The sequence below is a fragment of the Vicugna pacos genome, chromosome 7 (genome assembly GCF_048564905.1).
Source record: "Vicugna pacos chromosome 7, VicPac4, whole genome shotgun sequence".
Taxonomy (NCBI): domain Eukaryota; kingdom Metazoa; phylum Chordata; class Mammalia; order Artiodactyla; family Camelidae; genus Vicugna; species Vicugna pacos.
Genome location: NC_132993.1, coordinates 66,883,975 through 66,911,210, shown reverse-complemented (window position 1 = coordinate 66,911,210; position 27,236 = coordinate 66,883,975). Strand labels below are relative to the sequence as shown.

The 27,236-nt window shown below is 39.4% G+C and overlaps 1 protein-coding gene across 16 annotated transcripts in view; it reads right to left on the bottom strand.

Moving 5' to 3' along the window:
• ELAPOR2 (endosome-lysosome associated apoptosis and autophagy regulator family member 2) overlaps positions 1 to 27,236 on the bottom strand; it is a 660,265-nt gene that overhangs the window by 489,321 nt on the left and 143,708 nt on the right. For all 16 annotated transcript variants that reach the window (XM_072965097.1, XM_072965100.1, XM_072965099.1 and 13 more), the window contains one exon: positions 11,073 to 11,193. In XM_072965097.1, coding sequence (XP_072821198.1) covers positions 11,073 to 11,193 — 121 coding nt within the window. The remainder of the gene's footprint in view (positions 1 to 11,072; positions 11,194 to 27,236) is intronic.

Genomic DNA, 27,236 nt, shown 5'->3' with positions numbered 1-27,236 from the left:
TAATAATACAGGGGAGCTAAAGAGTCTAAAGCTTTTTGTATTTTAATCATTCGCTCCTCCTCAATTTTTTTTTCCCATCCTGGAAGCCAGCTCTAGAGCCACTTGTCAAATGAAGGGAAGAACTCCTGTTAAATACAAATTACTCCAGGAGAATTTTTTTAAATAAATATTGAGGAAACATATTTTAATTGCTTTCAAAGGGTCTATATTATAATATTCAACTGTGTCATGAGGTGCCCTTCAGCTCATGAGAAGGAAATGTTTTCTATTACTCACCTCTCCTCTCCTCCCCTGATGTTATGGGTCTACTTTTTAAAGCCAAAATAATCCAACCTCCCATCCTTTTTTTTTTTTTTTTTTTTAAACTCCAGGAGATTGTCGATGCAGCCCTGTGACCTCTTCTCGCAGGCACCAATCATGACCCGCCTTCCCTCTTCTGCTATCTTCTACCCTAGTTGCATCTACTTTTGACTTTAACACTGCTTTGCCATTTGGTCTTTAGTTGGATCATAAAGGGTTTTTATAACCTTAAGGACTACACTCTTTTCATTCAGATTTATTTAGACTACAACATGGGACCATTTCAACAAAAGCAGGATGATAGTTATTGTAAATAGCTGTTGTAACTGTTGTGAATGTGACTTTGACTAGATTTGATCTGAACAGTTAGCCATGTCTCAGATAAATACTAATTTTCTTCAACAACCTTGAAATTCTAGTGTAACTGTACAAAAGATAAGCCAACTCCAGAGTTCTGATATGAGAGCAGAAAGACTTTATATGAGTAAGGTCCACACACTACTTAACAGTAAACGCAGTCTAGGATTTCATATTTTACCTAAGCATCCAGTAAAAGAGTGATGGTTAAAAAAAAAAGAGAGAGAGAAATCCAACTTCTTAGAGAATCAACTGTGATCAAGAGATCATGTGCTAAATTCAGTGTTCTTTTTCTCAGCTTTTTGCTTCTTTTCTGACATCTACTTCTGCTACTATGAAGATTGAAATATGCAGGTGTGAAAAAGCAGGTATGGAAAAAAGCATTTACATCTATCTGTCAGCAACCAGCAAATGGCTTACCCCCTCCTCCCTGACAGGACAGCTTGCGGTCCTATGAGAGACTGGAAACCACTCTGAAAGTAAAAAAATGACATGAAAATTCAAAGCATTACCATCCTCATGCGACTACCTAGTACAATATACCAAATGATGGTTTCTGAATTGAGTCATTTATATACTGATAATCATCTATGATTTCTGCCTAACAGTAAAGAACATCTGTTTTTAATATTGTCACCACAAGGGCCTCTTAGTTTTGCTTTTTCTTCCTCTGGAGATCATGCTTTGGAAGATGATGGCTATCAATCACATTTATTCATAATTCATCCATTTTTGCTATTTATATTCAAAGTTATTTATTAGTGAAATTTGTTTTCTAAAGAGTAAACAGCAATCAGAAGCAGTAATAGAAGAATTTCCAATTTACTTGTTCCATGAGATGTTGGTGATACAGTGAGCCTGTGCACTCTCATTACAGGTAAGTATGTAGGATTCACACTGTATTAATTCACTCAACAGATATTTCTTGAGTACCTAGTAGTAGTAGGCACTGAGGGTACTTTGGGGAATAAAATGAAAACAGTCCCTAGACTCATGGAGCATGTAGTCTAGTCTAGTCCAGACTTACCTTCCTCAAAATAGACTGAATTTACATTTCACTAAGCTAAATTAACTGTAAACTCTAGCTGATCTGTTAACCTAAGTTAATAACTAAACAAAAAAAATTATACATTTATGGGGAAATGATTAATTAAATCAATTCCAGAATTAAAATGAGCCAATATGTCTATTTTTCTTCAACTGTTTCACTTCATTTACATAAGGTAAGTAAAACAAGGTGAGAGCTGTAGGCACTGTCATTACTGCCTACACAGGAAGGTCACTCTTACAACTGTTATTATTCACGGCCATTAAGGGGCATACCAACAGGGAAAATAATGTACAGTTTGTGGGCCTCAAAAATGATAACTTTTAGCCAAACAATTATCATTATCAGATAATTAAAACTTCAACTGCCTGCCAGGCTTATAATTCTAATTCTTCTCACAGAAAACAAAAAAAAAAGCAAGAAATGGCAGCTGAGAGAAACTGAACATCAGACCAAATCCAGCAAATACTGGTTCTTTCTCCCTCAGTGCCAGTGACAAGGAGAATGCTTGGACACTCTCTCTTTTAAGTTCTTATTTGTGAAATTCTTGGAGAAGAAAACATGATTTCTCTCATTTTACAAAACTCAAAGTGAGACAGGAAGACTCCAAAATAGTACATTTTAAAAAGGCCATTTCTTGCTAATGTTGTTATTCACATTAAGGCATTTTCCCCCCTTGGCTGAAGGGAATCCTTGTTCTCTTTAATTGAGATTTTATTTATCTCAATTAAAGAAGTGTGCTTCTCTTGTCAAAATCCACAAGGCAGCAGTGCAGGCTGGTTGTGAGCACCTCATCTGTCTGTCACGTTCAAGTAAGGCTGGAGGAGAGTCATGGAAGGTCACACTGCGCAAATGCTAACAGTGGAGACACTGCAGTGCTCCTGCGAGGAGGAAATATTCATGAGCACTGAAGATATGTTAGTACTCCACTACAACTCACAGATGATGTGATCTGAGGCATGATGTGTTCGTAACAGGAATAAATTATGACATGGAATCACAACTAACACTATCACAAGGACCAAAAGGGACTCTTGAGATCATCCAGTACAAACCCTTCCAACATGGATGCCAAGTTTCCTCATCTGTGACTGCCCTGGAGCAACTCAGTCCAACTTTCCTGCAGTCACTACGGGCAGACTCACTATTTAAGGGCCTCTCACGACTCCTATGACTCTCTGTCTAATAAATGCACTCCCTGTAGTACCATGAAGCCAAAAGATTTTTATTATGGCTAAACCGAGAAAAAGCCACTGTTTTTATCTGAAGTAAAGAAGAATAGCATTAAAACAAACAAACAAAAAAAACAAACAAAACACAACCTCTGCCCGAGAAGTCAAAAGACATGAATTTTAGTTCTAGCACAGCTGTTCACCCATGTGGAGTAACAAATGAGCTGCTGTGTTAAGCTCCGAAGTGGCGTGATAAAACTATCAGAACTGAATTCTCTTTTTTTCTTAACTCAAGTATAGTTGATTTACAATATTGTGTTAGTGTCTGATGTATAGCATGGTGATTCAGTTATACATATATATATTCTTTTTCATTATAGGTTACTACAAGATATTAAATATAGTTCCTTGTGCTATAGGACCTTGTTGTTTGTCTATTTCATATATAATAGCTTGTATCTGAAAATCCCAAACTCCTAATTTATCTCTCCACCCCTACCCTTTCCCCCTGGTAACCATAAGTTCGTTTTCTATGTCTGTGAGTCTGATTCTGTTTCATAAATAAGTTCAGTTGTATCATATTTTAGATTTCACATATAAGTGATATCATATTGTATTTATGTTTTTCCCTCTGATTTACTTCACTTAGTATGTTCAGAATCGAACTCTTAAAGCCTGATCCTACCAAGAACCATCTTTAACATTCCATTAAGACTTGGGGATGAAGAAAGAGATCACAGAGATGTGCTTTTAAGTTCATATTTGTGAAATTCTTTGACAGAGAAGGGAGAAAAAATAATTTTCACCCCTCTCTTTTACAAAAATGAAAGGGAAACGGCAGACATACAAAAGAGTACATTAATACAAACCAGTTCTGGCTAATGTTCTCTAATTCACTGTTCTCTGAAAACAGTATTCAGTGGAAGGATTGCCTCTACATCTCTGAAAACTAATTTGCACCTCTAACATTCTCTCCAGTGAACAGGTCTTCACAGAACCCTACCGGGCAGGAGGGTGCAACGGTCACTGCACTTCTTAGAGAAAGAAGACTTACCAGACAGAACACCAGCCCCCTGCCAAAAAAAAAAAAAAATCACCAACTCCTGGCAGGAAAACTGACGTGTGTGACAACACAGATACAATCCCTACTAAATCAGCAGAGCCTAGATTAAAATTTCCCAGGTTCTTATAAGTGAAAGATAACTAAGATAGTTTTCATCTTTAAAAAAAAAATACAAATGTATTTTATGTGGCTTCCTGACTTCAATGTTTGATGGGGAAGAAGATAAATTCCAGTTCATCGAGCACAGGATGGCACAAGGTTTATGGGAAAAAATAGAGCAGCGAAGGCCAGGGGAAGGAAAATGTTGAGAGTATCTGATGAGGTCACCAAAGGGGGCAGAGCAATGCAGCTGTGAAATTAGTATTCTCAACTTCCAATTAGGTCCTAACACTTTGATTATCACCCTCAACTTTTCCTCTTCCTTAGAAACTGCTGGTCACCCTGTACTTCCCAACAGTCTCTCTGCCCTTGATTCTGCAGTTTTGAGGGCTGAGTTCTCTCATCTCCTTCTAAAACACGTTTTTCAAAGAAGCTCCCTCAACCAAAGCTCCCATCAAACACTGCAACTGATGTAAAGCCTGTTTTTGATCTGCTATCTATCTTTACAATCTCATCCGTTCCTGCCTCTCACCTACCACTTGTGTGCTTCTAAGCAGATTTAACCTCAACGCTTTTCCACCTAGAATCTGATGCATCAACATTCCAAACTAAGCCTATTGAGGACAAAATGTTTCTGTCCTTTCATATGTAGAAATTTCACAAATTTTTACCAATCTGACTAGATCTCTGTGTTTCACCTACAGAAGTGAAACACTGAAGGCAGTCTCTCATCTGATGACACCAAAGCTAACCAATCAGCAAATATCCCAGTGTTTGGAGCTGTCTCAGGACCCAGCAGAGGATGACAGCACCTCTTCTCTTGGGAAAAATGACACAGGACTCTATTCTAAATTAAGAATTTCTATAGTTGAAAAAGTACCAGTATTTTTCTCATACACATTGAATAATGGAAATACACTGTATGTATTCAGCACCAACAATTTTCTAGGCACAGGGAAAGAAAAAAAAAGACACTAAGCAACTTATTGTATTGGAGGATATGACTATAAATGTGCCCTAAATTCTTAATGTTACTCTCTTGTTTTTCTGAAAAATAGACACAATGAAGAATAAAATCTACAAGCAGATCATTAATCAATGAAAATGACCCACCAAGCAATATTATCTGAGCCTTTAGATGCCATTTAAAAAAAAATCCATTTACCTACAGGGGATTTTAATTTGCAGCTCATTTCCGTCCAGAGGTAAATGTTAGGGGGGCACGGTGCCTCAAGAAGGGGTCTCACACTTGTTCGGCAAACACTGCAGTGCTGTCCAAAGGGGGCACCACAGGGGCTGAGAACATGCACCCAGGGGCCAGACTGCCTGGTTTCACACCCAGTTCTGCCTGTGACCCACCTGTGTGAGGAAATCCGAATACCTACTTCACCAGCTTGTTGGGGTGACTGGATTTGAGTGAATACCTGTAAAGCATTTCCAACTGTGCCTGAAATGCAGCGAGTAAAGACTGGCTATTATAACTTTTCACTGTTATTATCATAAAGTTACATTATTGTACAATTATGATTCCAGGCTCTAAAGATGATAGTTACCACTTCATTTAAGACCCTGTGAATGACTGTCCCCAAGTCCAAGTCCTTGGTATAGCACAGAGGTGCCTACGAGATTTACCAGAATCTGTCTCTGCTCACATCCTCCCAGAGCACCAGCCATACCAGGTCTTCCCGAGGCCCCAAGAAAACCCAGAGTGGCCTCTAAGCTGCACCTCTGCCCACGTTCCCTGTGCCTCAAATGCCAGGCTGCTCCATTGAGTTAATGAACAGCTTCCTTCAGGGTTCACCTCAGAGACCCTCAGAAAATTAACACTTAGGACCCATTAAGTAAGTCATTTAGTCCCCATCTCAGCTCTTTGCCAGGACACAATTGTCAGGACGCAGTTTTTCACATGAACTTGCCAGGGGTCAGATAACTTCCCAAGGTTGCTCAGTCTGAACTTCACACTTATACCTGCTTCACTGTGAAGTCCTTTTGACTCCCTCTGAGCAGAAGGTACCCCTCCCTCCTTGGTAAGATCACCCCACGTATTTAAACCTATCTTGCATGCTGTCCCTATACAAAGATAATTTATCCATCTGCTCCCTTATTAGAATCAAAAGTCCTGGTAAACAGGATTCTTTTGTTCATTTATTTTTGGACCCCTTTTGTCAACAGTACAGAAAATACTCAACAAATGTTTAGTGAATGAATTAAAGCTCAATAAATAGCTGTGGACTGAGTATTTTGCCCAAGACATACAAGTCCGTGGCAAATCTGGGGTTTAATCCCAGGTGTGTACCACACCTGACCATAAACTGTGGGTTGTCTGTGACTGGATATCAAAGCAGTAATGCTGCAACTGAAACTTAGAGAGCAAAGAATTTACATGAAATTAGTTAAATCACAGCATAAGTCACAACATATAAAAATATACTAAATTAGCCAGGCATGAGTGTTTAAATCTGTGCTTCCCCAAAAACAGTATCTGCAGAAATTAGCCAAAAGGGTCCAACTACACATTGGATAAGAGTCCTATAATCAAATAATCTTGGGAAACTCTGGGTAAAACAGAATGCAGCTAACACACAGTAAATGTTCTATAAATATTAATTATGTATCTCAGAGACTTTATTACAAAAATGTACACTGTATCCCTTGGTGAAGGGGAGACAGTATTCACCGTTTTCTAAAAAGTACTGGTATTTCACCACAGAAAACCCCGACACGCTTTATTCACATGAAATATTTCTAGGATGAGAGTTCCATAGAACAAACTTACAGCATGATACGCAATCACCGTTCAATACTAACATACTCAATTTGCCCAAATGGACTGGCTGCCATACAAGTAACAACTCCACACAACTGAAACAGACTATGTATGGAATCCTGGGGAAAATCTACATTTAATAGAGCTGTGATTCCCCCAAAATGGATTTGTAAATATCCCACCCAGGAAGCTAAAACCAATTCTTGAGAATCCTTCCTCTTCTTTCAACTCCAAATTGGAATCAAAAGCTGTTGACTCCAACTGCCACCTCTGCTTACTCCTTAAAGCCATGAAATGTAGGTCTTAACAACAGATCTGAGTGACACAATGAAAAAAGGAAAAAAAAATTTATTCAAGTTTTTTTTCTAATCTGAATATAGCATTTTTAATCCAAGAACCATATATTAGTTTATATAAAGACTGAAGTACAGCATTAAACAATGCCCAGAATACTATGACTTGGTGCTAACATACCAAATGGAATTACAGATGCCTTAAATAGCCATCCCAAATTAGAAAATAATGTGTTAAGGTTGTACTTGAAGTCATGGGCTGAGAAATACATGAAGGAGCAAACAATAGCAGATACACACTTCCCAAAGGAAGAGATACTTATATATTATGTTTATTTTCCCCTCTGTGCTCTAGATTTGTCTGAAAATAGTTCTTGATAAAGGAATTCCCTCCTCACTCCTAGGAGCCAGGCTTTTATTTCTAAGGTTTGGTTTGAAACAAAAAGTCCCTTTTCTCTAGTGTGGTTGGGTGAGAGCGAAGAGAGAGAAAGAGAGAACGTAGACTACCGAGGCCACCATTCCAAAATGACTACTGTTTTTAATAATCTAAGAAAGTCTAGAGGATTCCCAGAGGGTCAAAGGAAGATTTAAGAAACTCTTGCACGAGAGGGAAGTGACCTAGCAGTGGAGAAGAGATGGGGTTGGGACAGGGGTTACATCCCCTCATCAGGGAGAAGACAGTGAGGCCAGGTTCAGGAATAATGTGCTACTTGCAAGCTGTGCCTGAGTGATGCCAACACTTCAAACAATGGATAATGCCCAAGGACAAGGGACTCAGCACCAGGGCTTAGAAGAAGGACAAAGTTCCCTGGAGCTAAGCCTGGAGCCCACAGAGAGGAGAGATGTGAAGCCATCTCAGTGGCCTGCCCCAGTGCAGCACTGCCTAAGAGAGAGAGGTCTCTACAGCAGAGGGGACAGAAGGACAATGGAGACCTGTGTCAGTCAGTTACTAGGGGTCTCCTCATCCTATTTCCTAAGTGCTACAAGTTTCAGGTTCATCTATAGCCCAGGGATTCAGCACAACAAAAACTGACACCTGGCTTCTCTGTAACTTTACCCTGAGGAGACTTACAGCCAGATTTTACATGATTGTTTTAAATAAAGATATAATATAGCTTGCCCATCAATTTTACGAAAACATGTATAACTGTATTATGTGAACATTCCTGTAATCCCTTTCTAAGGAAAGGCATCTTTTACTGCTTCTTTTTGAGAAAGAGGGAAGGATCTACCCAATTACATTTTGAAGAATCTATAGGAATTTCAACTGAGGCCAAATTCTGGAGTTTGCTTCACTGAGAGACATTAGGATCTGGGGAAATAATGTCACCCACAACCACTGCCCTAAATGTTTTCACTTACTTGAAGCTGCCACGTTCCACTTCTTGATTTTCCCTTATATGGCCCAACTTCTGGGCCGTATCATCATGGCGTAACCGCTGTTTCCAACGTCTGTGGGCATCACCCACCATCCGAGGTTTGGGCATCACTCAGGCACACCTGCTAGTAGCATGTCATTCCCCAACCCCAACACTTTCATCCTCTTTCATCTTTTTATCCTTGAAGCACAAGTTTCTAATATCTTCCCTTGAAGATGGCCAGCAACAGAGCTTCATGTCCGTTGCCCCCAGCCCCATGAGGCCCTGGTAACTTCTCCAGGCTGTCATCTTCAACCGGCAATCTAATTCAGTAGGTAAGAGTCAGATACAGACAGATCTGTATCTGAACCCCAGATGTACCACGTCCTGGCCATATGACCTGACCTGCAGTAACCTACCACTTTAATTCTGAGTTGTCTCATCAGTAAACTGGAAACATTGAAAGTGGCTATCGGAAAGGGTTGCTGTGAGGATACAATGGAAAATGATGGAAAACTCTAAGCACGATGCTGAACATATAATCAGTACATGATTATTAGCTATTATTAACAGTAGAAAATTTAAGACATTGAAGAAATATTCAGTTAACACCATAACTGCCTTCAGTACGTTAATGACTAGCAATGTGGTAAGCACCATGTTTAATGTTATGAATTCACCAAGCTTCTAAGTTACTTAGCTTTATTAAGTTTCTTGTGAGTTTTAAAATAACTTGCCTTTACCACACAAAGAAAAAAGTCATATATTGGAGGCAAGACTAATAACTTCCAGAGCAGTTATAAGTATAGCATACAGAAATACAAATTCAGATTTCAGATTTCAAACTACCACGATAAAAAATATCCCAGCCATCATGTAAGTGTCATCATTTTTAGGATTTCATTTTTAAAATAATGACTTGATTACTAGAACTAGTTTGTTAGAGAAGTTCTAGCCCATGTGTCAAATTCCTAACATTATGTGTGGAAGATTATAGTAAACAATGAGCAGAAAATGTCCCTGGCAACATTCAAAGACATAATTCCTATTCAGGCATCAATCCTGAAACAGATTTTTGAACCCTTGACCAATAAATCTAGTCAGTGCTGTGCTGATAAGTATTGAACAACCAGCTCTCAAGAGGCACTGATTTGTAGTATTTGCCGATTCCCATAATGTAAATACTCCACTGCGGCCCATTTCAAATGAACAACCAGTTCTCAAAAGCCAGCGCTAGCCAACAGCAGCACACCACTTAGATCCAGAGTAGTATTCAAGATGGTAATGTAGTCCACCTCAATAGGACTGTCTATAAGGGAACCAAAGAATTAACCCACAAGTAAAGGGGAAGTATAGATAAATGATACACAGATTTTCTAAGAAGCGACTGAAGCAGTTTTCAATGAGCTAATTCCATAGGCAATATCCAGGCTGTTCTCCTTTTAACGGCAACCCTGTCTCACTGAGTGCTGGTCCTCTCTGCACAGGCAGTGGCACAACCCAGCCTTAGATCACCTTCTTCTACACTGACGCCACTACCCTCTTAAGATTCATGCTAGACTGAACGAAGTCCTTCCCAAGCTACCTGGGTCCTCAGGTTCTCTCTGTATTCATTTCATACCATTTACCAAGAAATAATGGCTTTCTTCCTTAATTTCCCTTCTAAGACTTGCTGTCTTCCCATCTCTCTCATCTGTCAGCCCACGCCTATAAAATTCCTCCAGCCTGTAATGCAAATACAGTTTCTCTATGAACAAGAAGGAATTAACTATCTGTTTAGTTTGCTTATCTGCTCTTTCATTTGGGAACAGAAGAACTCAGCTTTTAGGAATATTTGGAAGACTGCAGGAAAACCAAAATACTATTTCTCAGTCTTCCTTTCAGCTTTGAATTCCAGGACACCCCATGACTCCTTCATGGCAGGGACTTGGGACTCACCAAATTTAAGTATTTTAAAAAGTAGAGTTTATAAATGAAAATAAATTTCATGACCTATTTCTCTGTTAATTCATAATGCTGCAATGAAATCTGCTTTATGGCTAAAAGACAATCGTCAATTCTCGAATCTCTCTGCACGTTACACTAAGAAGGCAAATTACAGTATTTCTATGTCTTAAAAAAAAAAGAAAAAGAAATCCATTACCAGATGAAAGCATCCTGTGGGTGCATGTTGGTGAGGACAGCACAAGACTGTGACTGCACCTAATGCCACTGAACTTTACACTTAAAAATGATTAAGATGGTACATTTTAGGTCATGTGTTTAACACTATTATGCATGACAAATGTTATGTATACCAAACAACTTCTGAAAAGTTTTTTTAAATGTAAAGAAAAAAAAGAAATCTATTAAAGAGAAATTCTGCTCCTTTGAGTTTCAAGTAAGACACTAAACCAGAGGTTTAAAAAAAAAAAAATCCTTTAGGAGTGCCTAGGTCTCGTTACAGACTTTGAACACAAGGACACTGAGTGTCGAGAAAGGATGCTTTTGCTCTGCTCAACATCAACACTCCTTTTCACAAAGGTCTCTCCTATTCATTACAATTCACTTCCGGGGCTCACGTGAAGGGATGTGGTTTCATCTGGAAAAGGAACGGTCAGAAAGTCAGAACATACTGCATTCTTTGCCTCTCACTGGGTCAGGCAGGCCAGAGCAGTCCACGGCAGAATTCGGAATGGCAACTCTCCACCTGGAGCCACTGCTGTCGCATTCTGTGTATTCAAAGTGGTAATCTTTCTGCAAAGAATCACAAAAACAAGCTTTTGTTAGAGCCGGTTTTAATGGGACAACTGTGCTTTCTCAGTTATCCCCCAACTTGCCTGTCAGCCTGGTTCCATGTACTCTCTGGTTGATTCTCATTCTCCCCCAATTCAATCCACACTGAGAAGTTTTGTGAGCAAGAACGGATCCTGCCAGGCACTGAGTTGGTGCCAAGGATATGACGAGGGTCAAGACAGCCAGTGTCTCACCATGTGATCATTGACCTTCAGTCTCACTCACTCCAAAAGGCTACAGCACACCACTCTATTTTTTTGCAGGCTTTTTGAAGCTCTAAATAATTGATAGATATGAATCTAAGAGCAAAATAACCCTAGGAAATTGAAAGCTATCACTGTCTCAAGTCTTTCCAAAAAAAAAAAAAAAACAAAGAAGAGAACCATTCCCAATGACCTAATTTCTCCCTCTGTGTAAAATTTAACAGAAGGTATAATAACCAATCATCCAAACACAAACTAAAAGGCTACCAGGCTCAATACACTCCTTTCACAGCAGGCTCCCCTCAATTACAGACTATAAAATGGACCATTTATTACAACTGCCAAATTAAGACCAACCCACTTGTCTCTGGCCTCTGGGTGCTTAGACATCTTCACAGTGACCGCCCTTGGTCAGAGCACATTACACAGCTGAGATGCCTGGGCTGAGAGGAACGAGGACAAAATGTCACTGGAGCATTTCAAGAGTGAGAGAAGTTCTAAATCTACTCCCAAACATGTTCAGGTTCACCATCTTACAAGTTGCTAGTCTGCTTCATCTACTCTGTTTGCCTCCATTGTTCTACCAATGACAGAAGTGAAAGGGAATACCACCATATCACCATTAAGGAAACCGGGTGTGGGAGGTGAGGGTTTCTGTGTGTGTGTATACGGGTGTGTGTGTGTGTGTGTGTGTGTGTGTGTGTGTGTGTGTGTGTACACCTGGAAAGAACACCAGTTAAGAAGTGGATTCTGGAATCAGACAGGTCTGAGTCTGAATTCACATCCCGTTCCTCCACGTACAATCTATGTGATATATTACGTAAGCCACTTCTCAAAGCATCCATTTCCTCATTGGTAAAATTAGAATAATAATATTTTCTATCTTGTATGGTTCTTGTGGAAATTGAGATAGTGCATGTAAAATGTTAGGCAGTTAAGCTACATTGGTTTAGCCTTGCTGAGTGGTAGAATTACCATCCTTATTAAGGACAATGAGGGTACAGAGGACAATACAAAGGAAGGGACTGGCAGTGACACAGTAAGGCACAAACTGCCTGAGTGTGTTTCCCTTGCTTCAATTTCCGCAGATACAGAAGATAAAATGAGGAAGGAATGAGAGTTAGAGAAGGTGTAATTACCAGGCTAGAAGGTGTAATCACCAAAGGTCTGTATGCCACATCAGACTCTCCTCCAGAAATAAAATTTAGTATATCCTTTGGGCCATCATCTCTGAATAGCATTTTTCCCACTCAAATTTTTTTTTACAAAGTTTGGTAACAGACAATTTGAGATTAAGTTATTTGACAAGAGTCTGGATTTCAAGTACGTTTTACTGCCAATAAAGGGCAAACTGACATACCTATTAAAAAAAAAAAACAATAAAAGCCACCAAATGGGAAAGGCTTTCCAGAGGGAAAGATGGGAAGGAGGAGGGAGGAAAGGAAGAAGTAAAGGAAGGAAAAGAGGGACAGAGGAAAACACAATGAAGTCACTAACTTTGACAACACACAAATGTTAAACACTGTACAGCAAAATGCATCATAAACAAAAGTAAAAGGTAAACAACAAAACGATGAACTGGTGAAGAAACACACAACAGAGGTTAATTAATTTAAGAATCCTGGGTCTCTGAAAATCAGGAAGAAAAAGGACAAATAACTATTTGGAAATATGGTCACAGAACACAAGCAATTCATTAAAGAATGATACAAATGCCCAAGGGGTCTGTGGAAAAAGGTGAACCTTGCCCAAGAAACACAAATAATGATCTCCATCAAGCTGCCATGACACTTAAAATTTTTTTAAAACTCTCTAAGGTAACAGGACAGTAAAATGAGTACTCATGTGCTTCCAATGAGAGAATAAAGTGGTACAGGCTTTTGGGAGAAAAATATGTCACATGTATCGAAAGCTTTCAAGTGTTCAAAAATCTGACCACAAAATTCCACTTCCAGCATCAAGTTTAAGGGGGAAAAGATGTTTCATGTGTTCCGCTATTTACGTACAAAATCGCTCATGATAACTTTGCTATAGGTTAAGGGAATGTTATTAACAGGTGAGAATCATAGAATCTTACGTTTACATTATCCAGTAGTTTTCACATGTATTTGTATCATTAAATACTTGTAATAATTATGTGGATTAGGGAAGACAGTTAAAACTATTCTCACTGTTTAAACTGGGTGATTTACTCAGCGACATCCAGCTAGTAAATGGCATAGCTGAGAGCAGAAGTCAAGCCTTCTGTTTATTTACCAGTGTTTTCAGTTTCTATAACACCATTGTGCTTAAAATAGAAGGTTACTGTTTTAAAATAGAAGGAGTGGGCAAAGTTTTGAATACAAAAGCCTGACAGTTACAGAAGTCTAAAAGTAATCTTAGGATGTCTCACACTGGAACAGAACCCAGGAGCCCACAGAGAAGCAGAAATTTCTGTATTAGTTTTCTAGGGATGCTGCCATGAATTACGACACCCTTAGCCACTTCAGATCACAGAAATTTATTCTTTCACAGTTCTGGAAACAGAAAGTCCAAAATCTGTACCACTGGGCCAAATTAAGGCATTGGTCAGTCTGCTCCCTCCGGAGGCTCCAGGGGAGAATCCCTGCCTTGCCTATTCAAGTTGCTGGTGGCTGCTGCCGTTCGTTGGTTTATTGGCTGCACCACTCAGTTTCTACCTCTGTGGTCACGCTGCCCTCTCCTCTTCTGTTGTATCTCCCTCCATCTCATTCTTATAAGGACACTTGTGATCGCATTTAGGACCCACATAGATTGTGAAAAATAATTTTCCCCTCTCAAGATTCTTAACTTATTCACATCTTCGAAGTCTTTTTTTCTGTAAAAGATAAGAATTTGTAGGTTCCAGAGATGAAGATGTGGATATCTTTTTTGCAGGGGAATGCATTACTCAGCCAACCTCTGGCCTCTCACCATATACCAACATCCCCTGAAGTCTCACCCTATTACAGCATCAGCTCAAAGTCGAAAACCTCATCCACATGCCATCAGCTCAAAGGTACCAAATCTACTTGCCCAAATCAGGGAGACTCTGGTTATGACCTATGGTGGGGCAAAATTTCTCTCCATCTGTGGATCTGTGTTACCTGCTTCCAAAGTATGATAGTTTTTGACATTAACAACAGTTCATTCTCATTCAAAACAGGATAAAGCGGAAGTAAGGGAGGAGGGAAGAAGTCAACAGCCTCAAGCAATTTCAAAATCTAGCAAATTCCATTAGGTTTCAAGACCTGGGAATAATCCTCTGTAGTTCTTGACTCCAACTTCTGGACCCAAGGCTCCATCCTCAGAGTCATTCTTTTATTTTATTTTATTCTTTTTAAAGTAGACCATGTTTGTAGCTGAACAGTTTTACTGGGCTGCTTCTTGCCTGTAAAGTTTTGAGAATCCATGACCTTCCTCCTTTTCCTCCATCTTTGTCACTGTCTTGCTGCTGGCATGATTTCCACTGATATTATCAAAACCCGTGCATGTCACAGGAGTCATGTCATTGGATGGAAGATCCTCCTCAGGGCTTTCGTGGATAGTCTCATCTCTGTTTCTGGCTTCTGCTGAGATGGTTGATGTCCATAGTCACATACTCAATTTCTTTGGCACGAGCAAAAGGTTTTCCAGCCACACTCTTGGCCTTCTCTACAAAGCATACTTTCCTAATGGTGTATCTCCTAATATTAGCATCTTTTGCCATCTGCTTAGGCTGAGACTTTCCCAAATCATCAAGTCTGGGCTCCTATTTGTTTAATGATTCCCCCCTTGTTTCCCCTCTTTTCCCTAACATTTTACTAAAAGCAGCAAGAAGGAACTAGCTATACCTACAACACGTTGCTCAGACACCTCGTCTGTCATATCCAAGTTCATCCCTTCCAAGTGCTACCTTCCACACAACCAGAGGACAAAATTCTACTGAGCTTTCTGCTACTACCTAACAAAAATTGCCTTTCCTCCCATTTCCAACAGCGTATTCATTTTCTTCTCAGCCCTAACCAGGAGCAAACTGAAAATTTCTATCAACATTCAGCTTAGGACAATTTAATATTCTCTAAGTTATTATAGGCTTTTTCTACTGTGCTCTTCACTTTTTCCTGGGTCCTCATTGGAAGAATCTTTAACATCCATATTTCTACCAACAGTCTGTTCTAGGCAATCTAGGCCTTTTCTTTTTTTTTTTCTTTTTAAACTTTTTTTTTATTGAGTTATAGTCATTTTACAATGTTGTGTCAAACTCCAGTGTAGAGCACAATTTTTCAGTTATACATGAACATACATATATTCATTGTTGCATTCTTTTTCGCTGTGAGCTACCACAAGATCTTGTATACATTTCCCTATGCTATACCGTATAATCTTGTTTATCTATACTACATATGCCTGTCAGTATCTACGAATTTTGAACTCCCAGTCTATCCCTTAATCTAGGCCTTTTTTATCATGGGCTTTAAATTCTTCCAGCTTCTGTTTATTACCCAGTTCCAAAGCCACTTCCACATTTTTAGTTATTTCCTACAGCAGCTCCCCTCTTTCAGGCAGTAAAATCTGTATTAGTTTTTCAATGGCTGCTATAACAAATAACAAAAATTTAGCAACTCAAAACAACAGAAATTTATTGTCTCACAATTCTAGAGACGAGAAATCCAAAGGCAGCATCACTGAGCCCACACTCCCTCTGGAGACCCTGGGGAAAAACCATTCCTTGCCTCTTCCAGCTTCTGGTGGCTACTAGTTTCACTGACTTGTGGACATATCACTCCAACTTCTGCCTCTGTGGACACACTGCCTTTTTTCTCCTCCCCTCTCTCTCTTTTTTTAATTGAAGTATAGTCAATTTATAATGTTGTGTTAATTTCTGGTGTGATTAAGTTATATAGGCTATTACAAGGTATTGAATATAGTTTCCTGTTTTATACAGTAGGACTCTGTTGTTTGTCTATTTTATATGTAGTAGTTAGTATCCGCAAATTCCGAACTACCAATTTATCCTTCCTCACCCACACCTCCCTTTCTCCCAGATAACCATAAGTTTGTTTCCTATGTCTGTGGAGTCTGTCTCCGTTTTGTAAATAAGTTAATTTGTGTCCTTTTTAAGATTCCATATATAAGTTATATCACATAGTATTTTGCTTTATTTCTGGCTTACTTCACTTAGTATGACAATCTTCCGGTCCATCCATGTTGCTGCAAATGGCATTATTCTCTTTTTTTCATGCCTGAGTAGTATTCCTGTGTGTGTGTGTGTGTGTGTGTGTGTGTGTGTGTGTGTGTGTGTGTACTTTTTTATCTAATCATCTGTCAATGGTCATTTAGATTACTTCCACGTCTTAGCTATTGTATATAGTGCTGCTATGAACACTGGGGTGCATGTATCTTTTCAAATTAGAGTATCCTCTGGATATATGCCTAGGAGTAGTGTCCAGCATTGCTGGATCATAAGGTAGGAATCTCCGTATTGTTTTCCATAATGGCTGCACGAAACTACATTCCCACCAGCAGTGTAGGAGGGTTCCCTTTCCCCACACCCTCTCTAGCATTTATCCTCTGTGGACTTTTTAATGGTGGCCATTCTGTCTCCTCCCCTTTGTAACTGTATTTAGGGCCCACCCAGATAATCCCTTATCTCAAGGTTCTTATTCATATCTTCAAAGCCTTTTTTTTTTTTTTGGTCATCTAAGGTAACATTCACAGGTTCCAGGGATTAGGACATGGGTACCATGGGGGTTTTTTTGGCGGGGAGGGTGGGGGTAGAATTCAGTTATCACAAGCTCCTTTTGCAGAATAGCCTAGACCAGCCATGTAGCTGCATAATGGTTTTCTTGTTCCTCTCATTCCCAGTTATTTGTATTAGGAAGTCTTTCCTATTTCCATATCCCACTGAGAAGATCCTGGCCCCTAATATGTAAAATTCAGGCAATTTGTTATCATCCTTGCAAAATAAAGATGTTGAGAAGTCTGGCATGAATTTCCAGGAAGGAAGGCCTCTGAGTAAAATAGGTAGGCTCAAGAAATCTCTCCCCACTGCCTCTGTGTTATTCAGGTTGCCACTTATGAGAAGAGAACAGCAGTAAGAACACAGAAAAGGTATACTGTGTTTTCTGGCTGCAATGGTGCATGTCATATGCCAATTAAGCTTCCTATGATTCTTTACCCTGCCTGCCTCCTCTTGCATACCCTTGAAATCCAAAAGGCCACAGCTATTAAGTTACAAAATTCTTAGGACTCCAGCAGGAAGCTATAATGTGTTTATTTATAATGTAAAAATACTGAAATACACATCTACTTCATACCAAAGGCAGCACTTGGGGTCAGGAATTTAGATTGTAGCCCATGCCAGGTGAGGTTTTTCAAAAATTTACTTAATAGGCTATTTTATCTGAGCTGGTAACAATTTTTAAAAAATTTTATTTCTGAAGTCAATCCTTAAATACATAGCAGAAATTAAGAAATACTGTGATGCAGTGAAGTCACTAAAGAAACAATATATTCTGACTGACATTAAAGGTATTGAATAAAGAGAACTACAGCGAATACATGTTTGGATTTACAGATAACATAACTCTGGCCACAGACCCAAGTAAACATTGAGCTAAACTGGTCCCTTGGAAATGGGAATTTTCTGGGTGTTAGAGAGCAATGCAAAGGACAAGGTAAGAATTCTTCTAATACAAATATAGAATTAATACATGTCAAAGACTTTATTTAAGTCATTAACTAGCGAGCAATTAGGAAGTAAGCCAGAGCCACCAGTTCAAAGCAGAGTTTAAAGAACACACATAAACAAGCCATCGGGAATGTGAAATGAATTAACTAAGAGAAGCAGAACTGGGAAATATCCCAAGGGTAATAACCAATGGCATTTCAAAGGATAAAATGCATTCTCATTTCTATGGACAAGAATCATTTGTATTACTATCAGTTTCCTTCATCTTACAGTGTTGTAAAATAGTTCAAAGACAAAGAAAGATGCAGGGCCCTACAGAAACTCATCATTCAGAAAGGTGCAGTAAGCAGGACACCGTCTCTTTGCTGCCTATTTCAACACGTTTCATAATTTCTCCTGACAGAAGGGAAAATTTCCAACGATTTTTCCTACACTACAGGGCTCCCGACAGTTTATCACCAAACATAATGATATGAGTCAGAGCACACTCTATACAACAGAGTATCCACTCACAAGCCACACTCTCCAAACTATAAACTGGAGGAAGTGCTTGGCCCTACCCTGCTCAAGAGATGGCAGTTATTTAGACAGGTCTGCAAATCATGAAACACTGCCCCAAATAACAAAACCTTACATTGAAAATATGTGGGAACCAGGGAACATCCCAGGGAGAACCAGAGCATGGAAAAATGATACAAATGAACTTATTTACAAACCGGAAATAGACTTACCGACATAGAAAACAGATTTTGGTTACCAAAAAGGAAAGGGGTTGGGGAGAGGGAAAAATTAGGACTTTGAGAGTAACAGGTACTATATATAAAACAGATCAACAAAGACCCACTTTGTACATTCAATATTGTGTAATAACCTGTGATGAAAAAGAATACATATGTATAACTGAATCACTTTGCTGTATACCTGAAACTAATACACTGTAAATCAACTATAGTGCAATCACATTTTTTTTAAAAAGAGAGAACATGGAATTATTCCTGATCAGCAAACACCTAGGGAAGATTATCCCTCAATACAAACCATGGTACACCTTCCCTCACCACACACAGTGTCCCACAAATCAAGGTATAGGCACAAACTCTCAAATAACAAAAACTCAAACTGTGTTATGTTACATCTAAACACAAACTGTCAGGACACACCCAAATAAATAGATGCCCACATTACCCACTACAAAAGACCCTCTCCTTGACCAATCTTTACCCAGCTCCTCTGACCAGGCTAGACAATGTTTCAAACAAATCTCACATATAAAAATAATATGTATATATGTATATGTCTTAATATTACACTAACAACATACATTTTATATATTAATATTAATATATATCATTTATAGTGCTTTATGCTCAAATCAGTGTCATTTTTATATATTAACACTAATGTGTATTCCTCTTTATTACATGGCAATTATTAAATAAGTACTATGGCCTAAATGCTATGAGGGAGATTTAAAATAAATACAGCACATAGTCCTTGTACTCAATAAGCTTATGATTTCGTTGAAGTGGACAGGGCACACACATTCATATAATTTTATAAGAAAGCATAAAGATTAAGGGCTCCGAAGTGGGACAGTGGCATCACAAGTCAATGTGCAAGTAAAAACGCTATCTGGTGAAAATTACCAGTAGAAGCCCCCTAACTCTCCCATAAAGTAAAATGTGTACCACTTCTCAATAAACTTATCACAGCCACTTTTCCTTTCTGCCCTCTATCAGATACCCATTTCTTAGCACTCAAATGGCTTGCATTTTAGGGGCCATGTTTTGCAGAAAAACAGGGTAAAATATTCATGATGTGACCTCATTATATCATGATTTCAGAGACAGAAGAAATTTCTGTGATCTCAAACTACTTGAAAAGGCTTTGAAGAGGAGAAAGCCCTGAAAGACAGGCAGCGTTTGTAACTACTCCAGTGTTTACCAGTTTCTCCCTAACTAGCTAGTCTGACAGAGTGCGATAAACAGTGAGCTCAAGCCTGAAGATGCTGCACCTAAAGACATGCAGTGAAACACAATAGTTAAGAAGGATGGACAGATGAGTGAGTGAGTGAGTGAACTAATGAAAGAACAAACGAAACAACAAAGCTTCCTGATCTTCACTATGCTGAGATGTGTACATGTCAGTGACTTGCCAATGAGAAAATCAGCTCCCAGATGCTCCCTGCCTATATCCTCTGTAGACAATTTAGAGTTGACCACAGTTCATTTTAAAGACCCAGCAGAGGACCACAAATTTGAGTTTCTAGAATCAAAAGCAATAGTGGCAGAAGAAGAAAAAGTGCTGATACCTAACAGAACACACACACACAGAAGGAAGGGACCAAAAAAAGCAACTGTCATTCATTTTCTTCATATAAGGCACCTTCTCTTTGAGTATTTTTATGTGAAATGTTGGCAACAGCATAATCTTGTATTTGATGAGACTGCAGCTCCTCTGGGAGAAAGGCCCTCAAATTTCAGTACTCAGCAAAGTGCAGGGCACCCTTGTTGGAAAGAAAGTGAGATGGGGAAGGAAAAAGGTGGAGAGCATGAGACTGTACTTCTTGGTACAAATATTTCAAGTCCAATTCCGAGGGGTGAGCAAGCATACTCATCCTACCATGTGTGAAGGTCAAAAGCAGAAAGATACTTAGTGCAGATTCACATGTGACATAATAAAAACTTTCTTAGCCTACATTATCAAGCACACGAGCACACAGCATGGTGCAGAAATATTTATATTCAGATTTTGCTTTCATAAAAGGAACATGAAGCTAGTTACCATGGGAACCTGAGGCTAAGTAAAGCAATATGTATCTGATCTATTTATGACATATCCTCTTATCTGCATCTGCAGACACAATTGCTTTGTAGAAATTATTTTGAAAACATTCATGTTTCAGACCTAAGTTCCATGTTTCTCTTTGTAAACCAGGCTTCACAGGTACTCAACACGTTCTGTAATTTGGTATATACTCACTGAGCAGCCCCAGATGCCTGTGTGGATGCTGGGGATGCCACGGGGAATGAAGTAGCCCAGTGTCTGCTCTTGAGGGGTTTACATGTTAGTGTGAAAAGAAGTGCACTGGGTTTCTTGGAAAGACCCAGCTTAGACCATTTTCTCCTCTGGCTCTCAGGCCAAGTTTATAAAGGGTACAACAGGCTAGATTCCTATCTCCCCCCTACCAGTGCTAAATGTAAGACCCTGAGCAACTCTGCCTCCTGGATCCCAGGTTCCTCCTAAGCTCCGCTCCTAATATTATAGGTTATTTCTCATGTTTTCACTGTTCTAGATAAAGGGAAACCAACCACCTCTCGCACTCATGCACCATCAGGGCAGGTTGCAAAAAAAAAGAACATTCTAAAACAAGTCTCCCCATGAAGAAATGAATGAAACTCCAATTTCCTGAGAAGTCTGAAGCTAGTCAATCTCTAATACCAATATTAGAAATATTAGTTTTAAAAAAACTCTCTTAGAATATGCTGAGGAAAATGTACGCCCTTGTACATAAAAGTCTTTAAACACATCAATTGTTTTATTATCTAATTACACTTAAACTTGCTGAATTAAATATATGTTTATCCCTACTTCCCACAAACTTGCAAAAAAAATAGAATTTAAGGAAGCAGAGGAATAAAACTATTATAAATGACTTTAAGAGACTAGAAGTGAAAAGGACAACAGAGGCAGGTGTCAATTTTTTGGGAAGATGGAAAGCATGAGAGGTGAGCTATAGTTGACTTATCAAGGCTACAACACTAAGGGCTGCACAAGCAGATGATAATAAGGAGAAAGCTGGTGTGAGCCCCAGAGGGACTCAGAGCTAAAGGCCCCGAGTATCTCAGCAAGCAAACAAAATCTACACACAGAAAGACTGGTTCAAAATCTGTCTGAGAATGTAGATCCCTCCAACTCCCTTCCACATCATGACAAGAGGGAAAAGAATCATTTCCTCAGGAATAGCTGCACTAGAGAGGTTACAGATTCAGGGACATCAAGTGCAGCAAATGGGAGAAAAGGCATCTGAATGCAAACAGGTGACTATGTGAACTGCTTTATACTGAATGACGAGACCCACCCCAGGGATCCTTCCCCAGCAACACTGAAGCCCAAGCCTAGTTAACTCCCACACTGCTGCCTTTTCTACCTGAACCACTCCCTCAAACTAGAAGCCCCTTCCTGCTCCCCCAAAGGTGCCCCCTTCCTGGATGCTATACCTCACAACTTCACCCTATCATTTCACATCTGCTTACCCTAGAATTGAGATTTGCTGGAATGGAACCTTTATCCAACATATGATCATTATTATTGTCATTAATAATAACACTAACAACATTGGCCAACCCCCGTAAGCTTTTCAAAATAGTTTTTGTAACATTATCCTACTTCAACTGGTCAAGCATAGCCCTACATGGTGTCATCTCCATCCTCATGGCCACAGCCCTATTTCTGTCACCACCTTCTGCTGCCTGGATGAACACCCACAGCCTAACTGGCCTCTTGCTTCTGCTCTTGTCGACATCCACGGCACTCTGCAGCCAGTTCTAATTATGTCATCCCTGCTCAAAACCCCACAATGACTTCAAATTCACCTGAGGACAAAGTCCATAATCTTAGCAGAGCATAAAAGGCTTTTCTGGATTCATTCTTGGACCGCTTCTCCAAGTTTCATTTCTCTACCTTCTTCCATATGAAACATTGAAACAGTGGGATTAAATATGCTATCCCCTTCCTTGCCTCTGGGCCCTAAACATGGCTCTTTCTCAGCCTATAAGGCTCTCTGTGTCCATAATCTGTCATAGCAGAAGGAAAGCTCTATCATCACAAAACACTGTGTAGCGGGTTCTCCTTGAGGCCCAAAGCTAACATTTGCAGGACCAAAGGCAAGAGTAGAAATCGAGGGGCCTGTTCATCTTCTATACTCACTCCACACCGTCAACAACCTCCTCACATATAAGTGGCGACCCCAGTCGGCGCATCCAAGCTCAGTCAGTGCCCCTCCCACAATAACACAGTCTCCACTCAGGAGGAAGGACCTGGGAAGAGCCCATGAAGGCCCTAGAAGCAGACTTGAGCCTTTTAAGTATGTAACTCTGAAGTCACATTAGCCACAGTACAGTATAAAAGGGTGCAGGAGGGGAACACGACATCCAGGTGGGCACATCTCTTCAGCACATAATTACAAGGCAGGAGGAGGAACAGTCAGCAGGAGACCAGAGGGGTGCCACCTACAGCAGAGACCAAAGTAAGGGTCCTGCTTGCCTGGTCTGAAGGTGGTATCCATCTCTCTTACATAACAAGATCTAAAGAAAAGAGCAGCAAGAAAGACATCTACCAATTCATAAGAAAGAATTTCCAGGGAGGGAAGGAAAATCAGTCTACTTCTTGAAGGGTTCTTGGGTAGAGGTAATTTTTTTCTTTTTTTTTTTTTTCTTTTCTATTCCCCAACCCCCTCCTGTTATTTTTTTTGACTTCTTCTAAAATAAAACTGTAGAATGGTATGTAATAGTCCAATATTCCAAAGGGGGAAAAAACAAATCCTTGGGAATTCACTTGTTTTGTCTAATTACATATGGTTGTGAGCTTATCTGTATGAAATATGAACTACAAATTTTTCTATATTAATCAAGCTGAAACTGAAAAGGCACCTTTGCTTCAGTAAAATTTGAGCAACTACTTACCATTTAATAAGCATCAAGAAAAACTGCATCCAAAGCTTCAGAAATTTATTAAATATAATCATAACTTATCAATTCCACTTCCACTTCTAGGCACACGACCCAAGGAAACCATAAAGGGTTTGCATCATAAAATTACTTAAAATAGTAAAAACGTGAAGACACTCTAAATGTGCAGAAATGAAGGACTGGTTAATTAATTATTGTGCACTCATGATGGGATTTTATATAGTCCATTCTAAAATGATAATGCCATTGACATATTTAATGACAAAATTATGACATATTTAAGTATAATATAAAGGTTATAAAAAACAGTATGTTTGAACTTGTGGGTGTGGGATGTAATCAGTATATAGAACAATGACTATAGGTATATATACCAGAAGATTGACAGCAGTGAACTAAGTGTGAAACACAGTGATTTTTATTTTTCCTTTTATGGTTCTGTGTTTTTGACTTTTTCTACAATTAAAAATGTGCTACCTCCCTCAAGTTCAGGTAGTTGCTTTGCTAAGACATGAAAAATACTCCTGTTTCCCCTGCCTTTAAAGTAGGTACCCGATGGGACATGTAGCACCCTTTGATAGTTCAGGGGGTAGCAGAGAACTGCAGAGGTGATTAGCTCATATGCATAGATTTGAAGATGACCACTGAAGGATTATTCCATTAGTATTCATTAGTTGCTCCACCTAGATTAGTTTCTCTGATGGGTGTCAATCACTAGCAAGACTTTACTGGTAAAAGTCACAAGACATAGGTCAGAAGCTCTGTCGAAAGTAATGTGGAAGAGAAGACCCAGAGCTGAAGTAATGTATGAGAGGGCAGATACAAGGATTCTAAGTGGATAAAAAGTGGATAAGGAAAAGTGGGGCTAGTCCAATGGGAGAAAAGAGAACAAGAAGGCAAAGGAACTTTGATAGCACACTTAGCTGATGTCCCAGTTTGGCTCAGGAAACTCCACATCTGAATCCAGCTAAGCCACTGGCAGAGTTCAGAGAGAAAAGATTTATGAAATACAATCTAAATTCAAAAGCTAACTCTTGTCAGTGCTGCCACATGAAATTGAGCTTTACTGGTAAAGAGCCTACAAAAACAGCATAGGTGATAAGAGGCTCTGAAAATTCTGACATTCAAATCATGTTTTTGCTTGTAAATTTTGTAAGCTAAATAAAAATAAGCTGGTTATGTAAGTTCTTTTGCACTCATCTGACCACATAAGAATTTCTCAAATTAACAGAATTTTTTAATAGTATAATCCTAATATCTAACCACACTCTTAGAAGATAAATTTAATATAACTATTAAAAGATTTTCTTTTTAATCAGAAAGGGTAGGTGCCTGTCTGGCTAGCATCCTTTTCCCATTTCTTCTGGATAGTAGCTTGCCTCCTGCCCTCAGGACCCTTTGATGAACTGTTTGAAGATTCCAGGCTCTGACTGGGCAGCCAAACACAGGACTCCAACCCCTGGCTAGGATCTAATATGGACGTGTTCCTGGCCAGTTTTAATAAACTATTCACGGGCACCAGCCAAGATGGAGGATGCCTACTACAGCTTCTCTTTCCCAATTTGCTCAAAAGGCAAAAAGCAAGATTGTGCAAAACACATTAATAGCACATGGTTTGAGGAAGAACAGTGAAACCTGAGTAGCAGTTAGGACAATGGTAGTGAGTCTGCTGGTTTCTTTTCTTCCTTTAACTCCTGGCTTTGAGCTAATGGTGGGCCCAATCAGGGAACTGTCTGGTGCATGTGGATTGCAAAACTCTCAAGAAAATACCATCTTTCTGGCCAGAAGATCAAGAAAAGGGATCCCTGTTAGCTGGATAAGGGGTGAAGGTAGGGACATGTGCTTCTTTTTTTCCCTTCCAACCCTGTCCCAAGGCCAACAACTCTTGTAGAACTATACTGACGCCACCACAGTGACACAGGTACCTAATACCCCAAGACAAAGCCTGTCTCTCTGGATAAAGGAACTGGACTAAGGAGCTCCTGCTGTGCAGAGTTCGGGTGAAAATCCTTGTTATCCTCTTTCTCCCTTCTGTCTCTTGCCACTTCACCCTAGTCAAGTGGAATTGCAGGAAAGCATGAAGGCTAAGACTATGCAGCAATCCATCTTTCTAGCCAGATGAAATATCAAAAGGAGTCCCTTAGAAAATACCCCAGAGTGATGAAGAAGGGGACCTCCTGGTTCTGTACATGAACCAATACAATCCCCAGACTCAGTCTCAAGCTAGATGTGCATGGAATGTAATCAAAGCAGCACAGCAAAGCCACAGAGAACTCAACTACAGTATAAACCACAACTCCAAATCAAGCAAGGGTTGGACAACTCCTCCTGCAACCCACCCACTACCCTCCCCTCCCTGCAAAAAACTTTGAAAACTGAATTAATACTGGACCACTACACACAGAGGGTAATCTGTGATCTGAACCTAACCAGGTCAGCTGCTTGCTAAAATATAGAAAAAAACAAACCAAAATTTCTATACAGGATTTTCAAAGGACCCAGTGTCTCACCACATACTATTTCAAATATTCAGAATGCAATCCAAAATTACTTGATAGAGAACCAAGAAAATCTGACCAATACTTAAGAGAAAGACAGTCAACATATGACAACCCCAAATGCACAGATGTTAGAACTATCAAATCAAGAATTTAAAGCAGCTATTATAACCGTCTCCCATTAGGTATTTATTTTCAAAATTTAGATGGTATTTATATTACCAAGTATGCAAGTAATAAATATTTACTGTAGAAAAATTAGAAAATATAGACAAGGATGGCTTTCCTCAATTTTCTCTTCTACCTGTAATAAAACTGTAATACCTTCTCTCCATATCTTGTAGGATTGTGAGCATAAGCAACCTAATTGAAACCACTGTAAAATATAAGGTGATTATTCATATACAAGATAGAGTAATACTTAGGTTTACGTGCCAGGAAACTCTTACTGAATTGTTCTATTTCAGGCCTCGCACTACACTAGGCCCTGGAAAATAAGCACTGGAACCACTTTAGCTCATTGTAGTTTACAAAGATGTTACACATGTATTTTCTGATTTGATTCTCCTGGCAACAGTGTGAGGGAGGTAGTATCACATCTCCTCAATCCTCAGATGTGAATTTGAATACTTCAGAAATCCACATCAAAAGAAACTTGTCACCAGCTATGCAGGATGACGTAACTGTCACAGTCAGTGCCCTGTGCACACTTAACAATAGGTCAACTATCCATCCATTCATGTGATCATCACTTCAGTCGAGCTGTTTGTATCCCAGGAGCTGGATTTTATCTTTACTTGTTGCTTACACGGTCTGAACAAGAAAAGTACACAATGATGTGGCACAGAAACCAAAAGTTAAGTGCATAAAACCACCTCTCCACTAAGAGGTGATGCAATCAGGGGAAGTGGCCCCTTCCCTAAGAACAGACCACAGAAGTTAA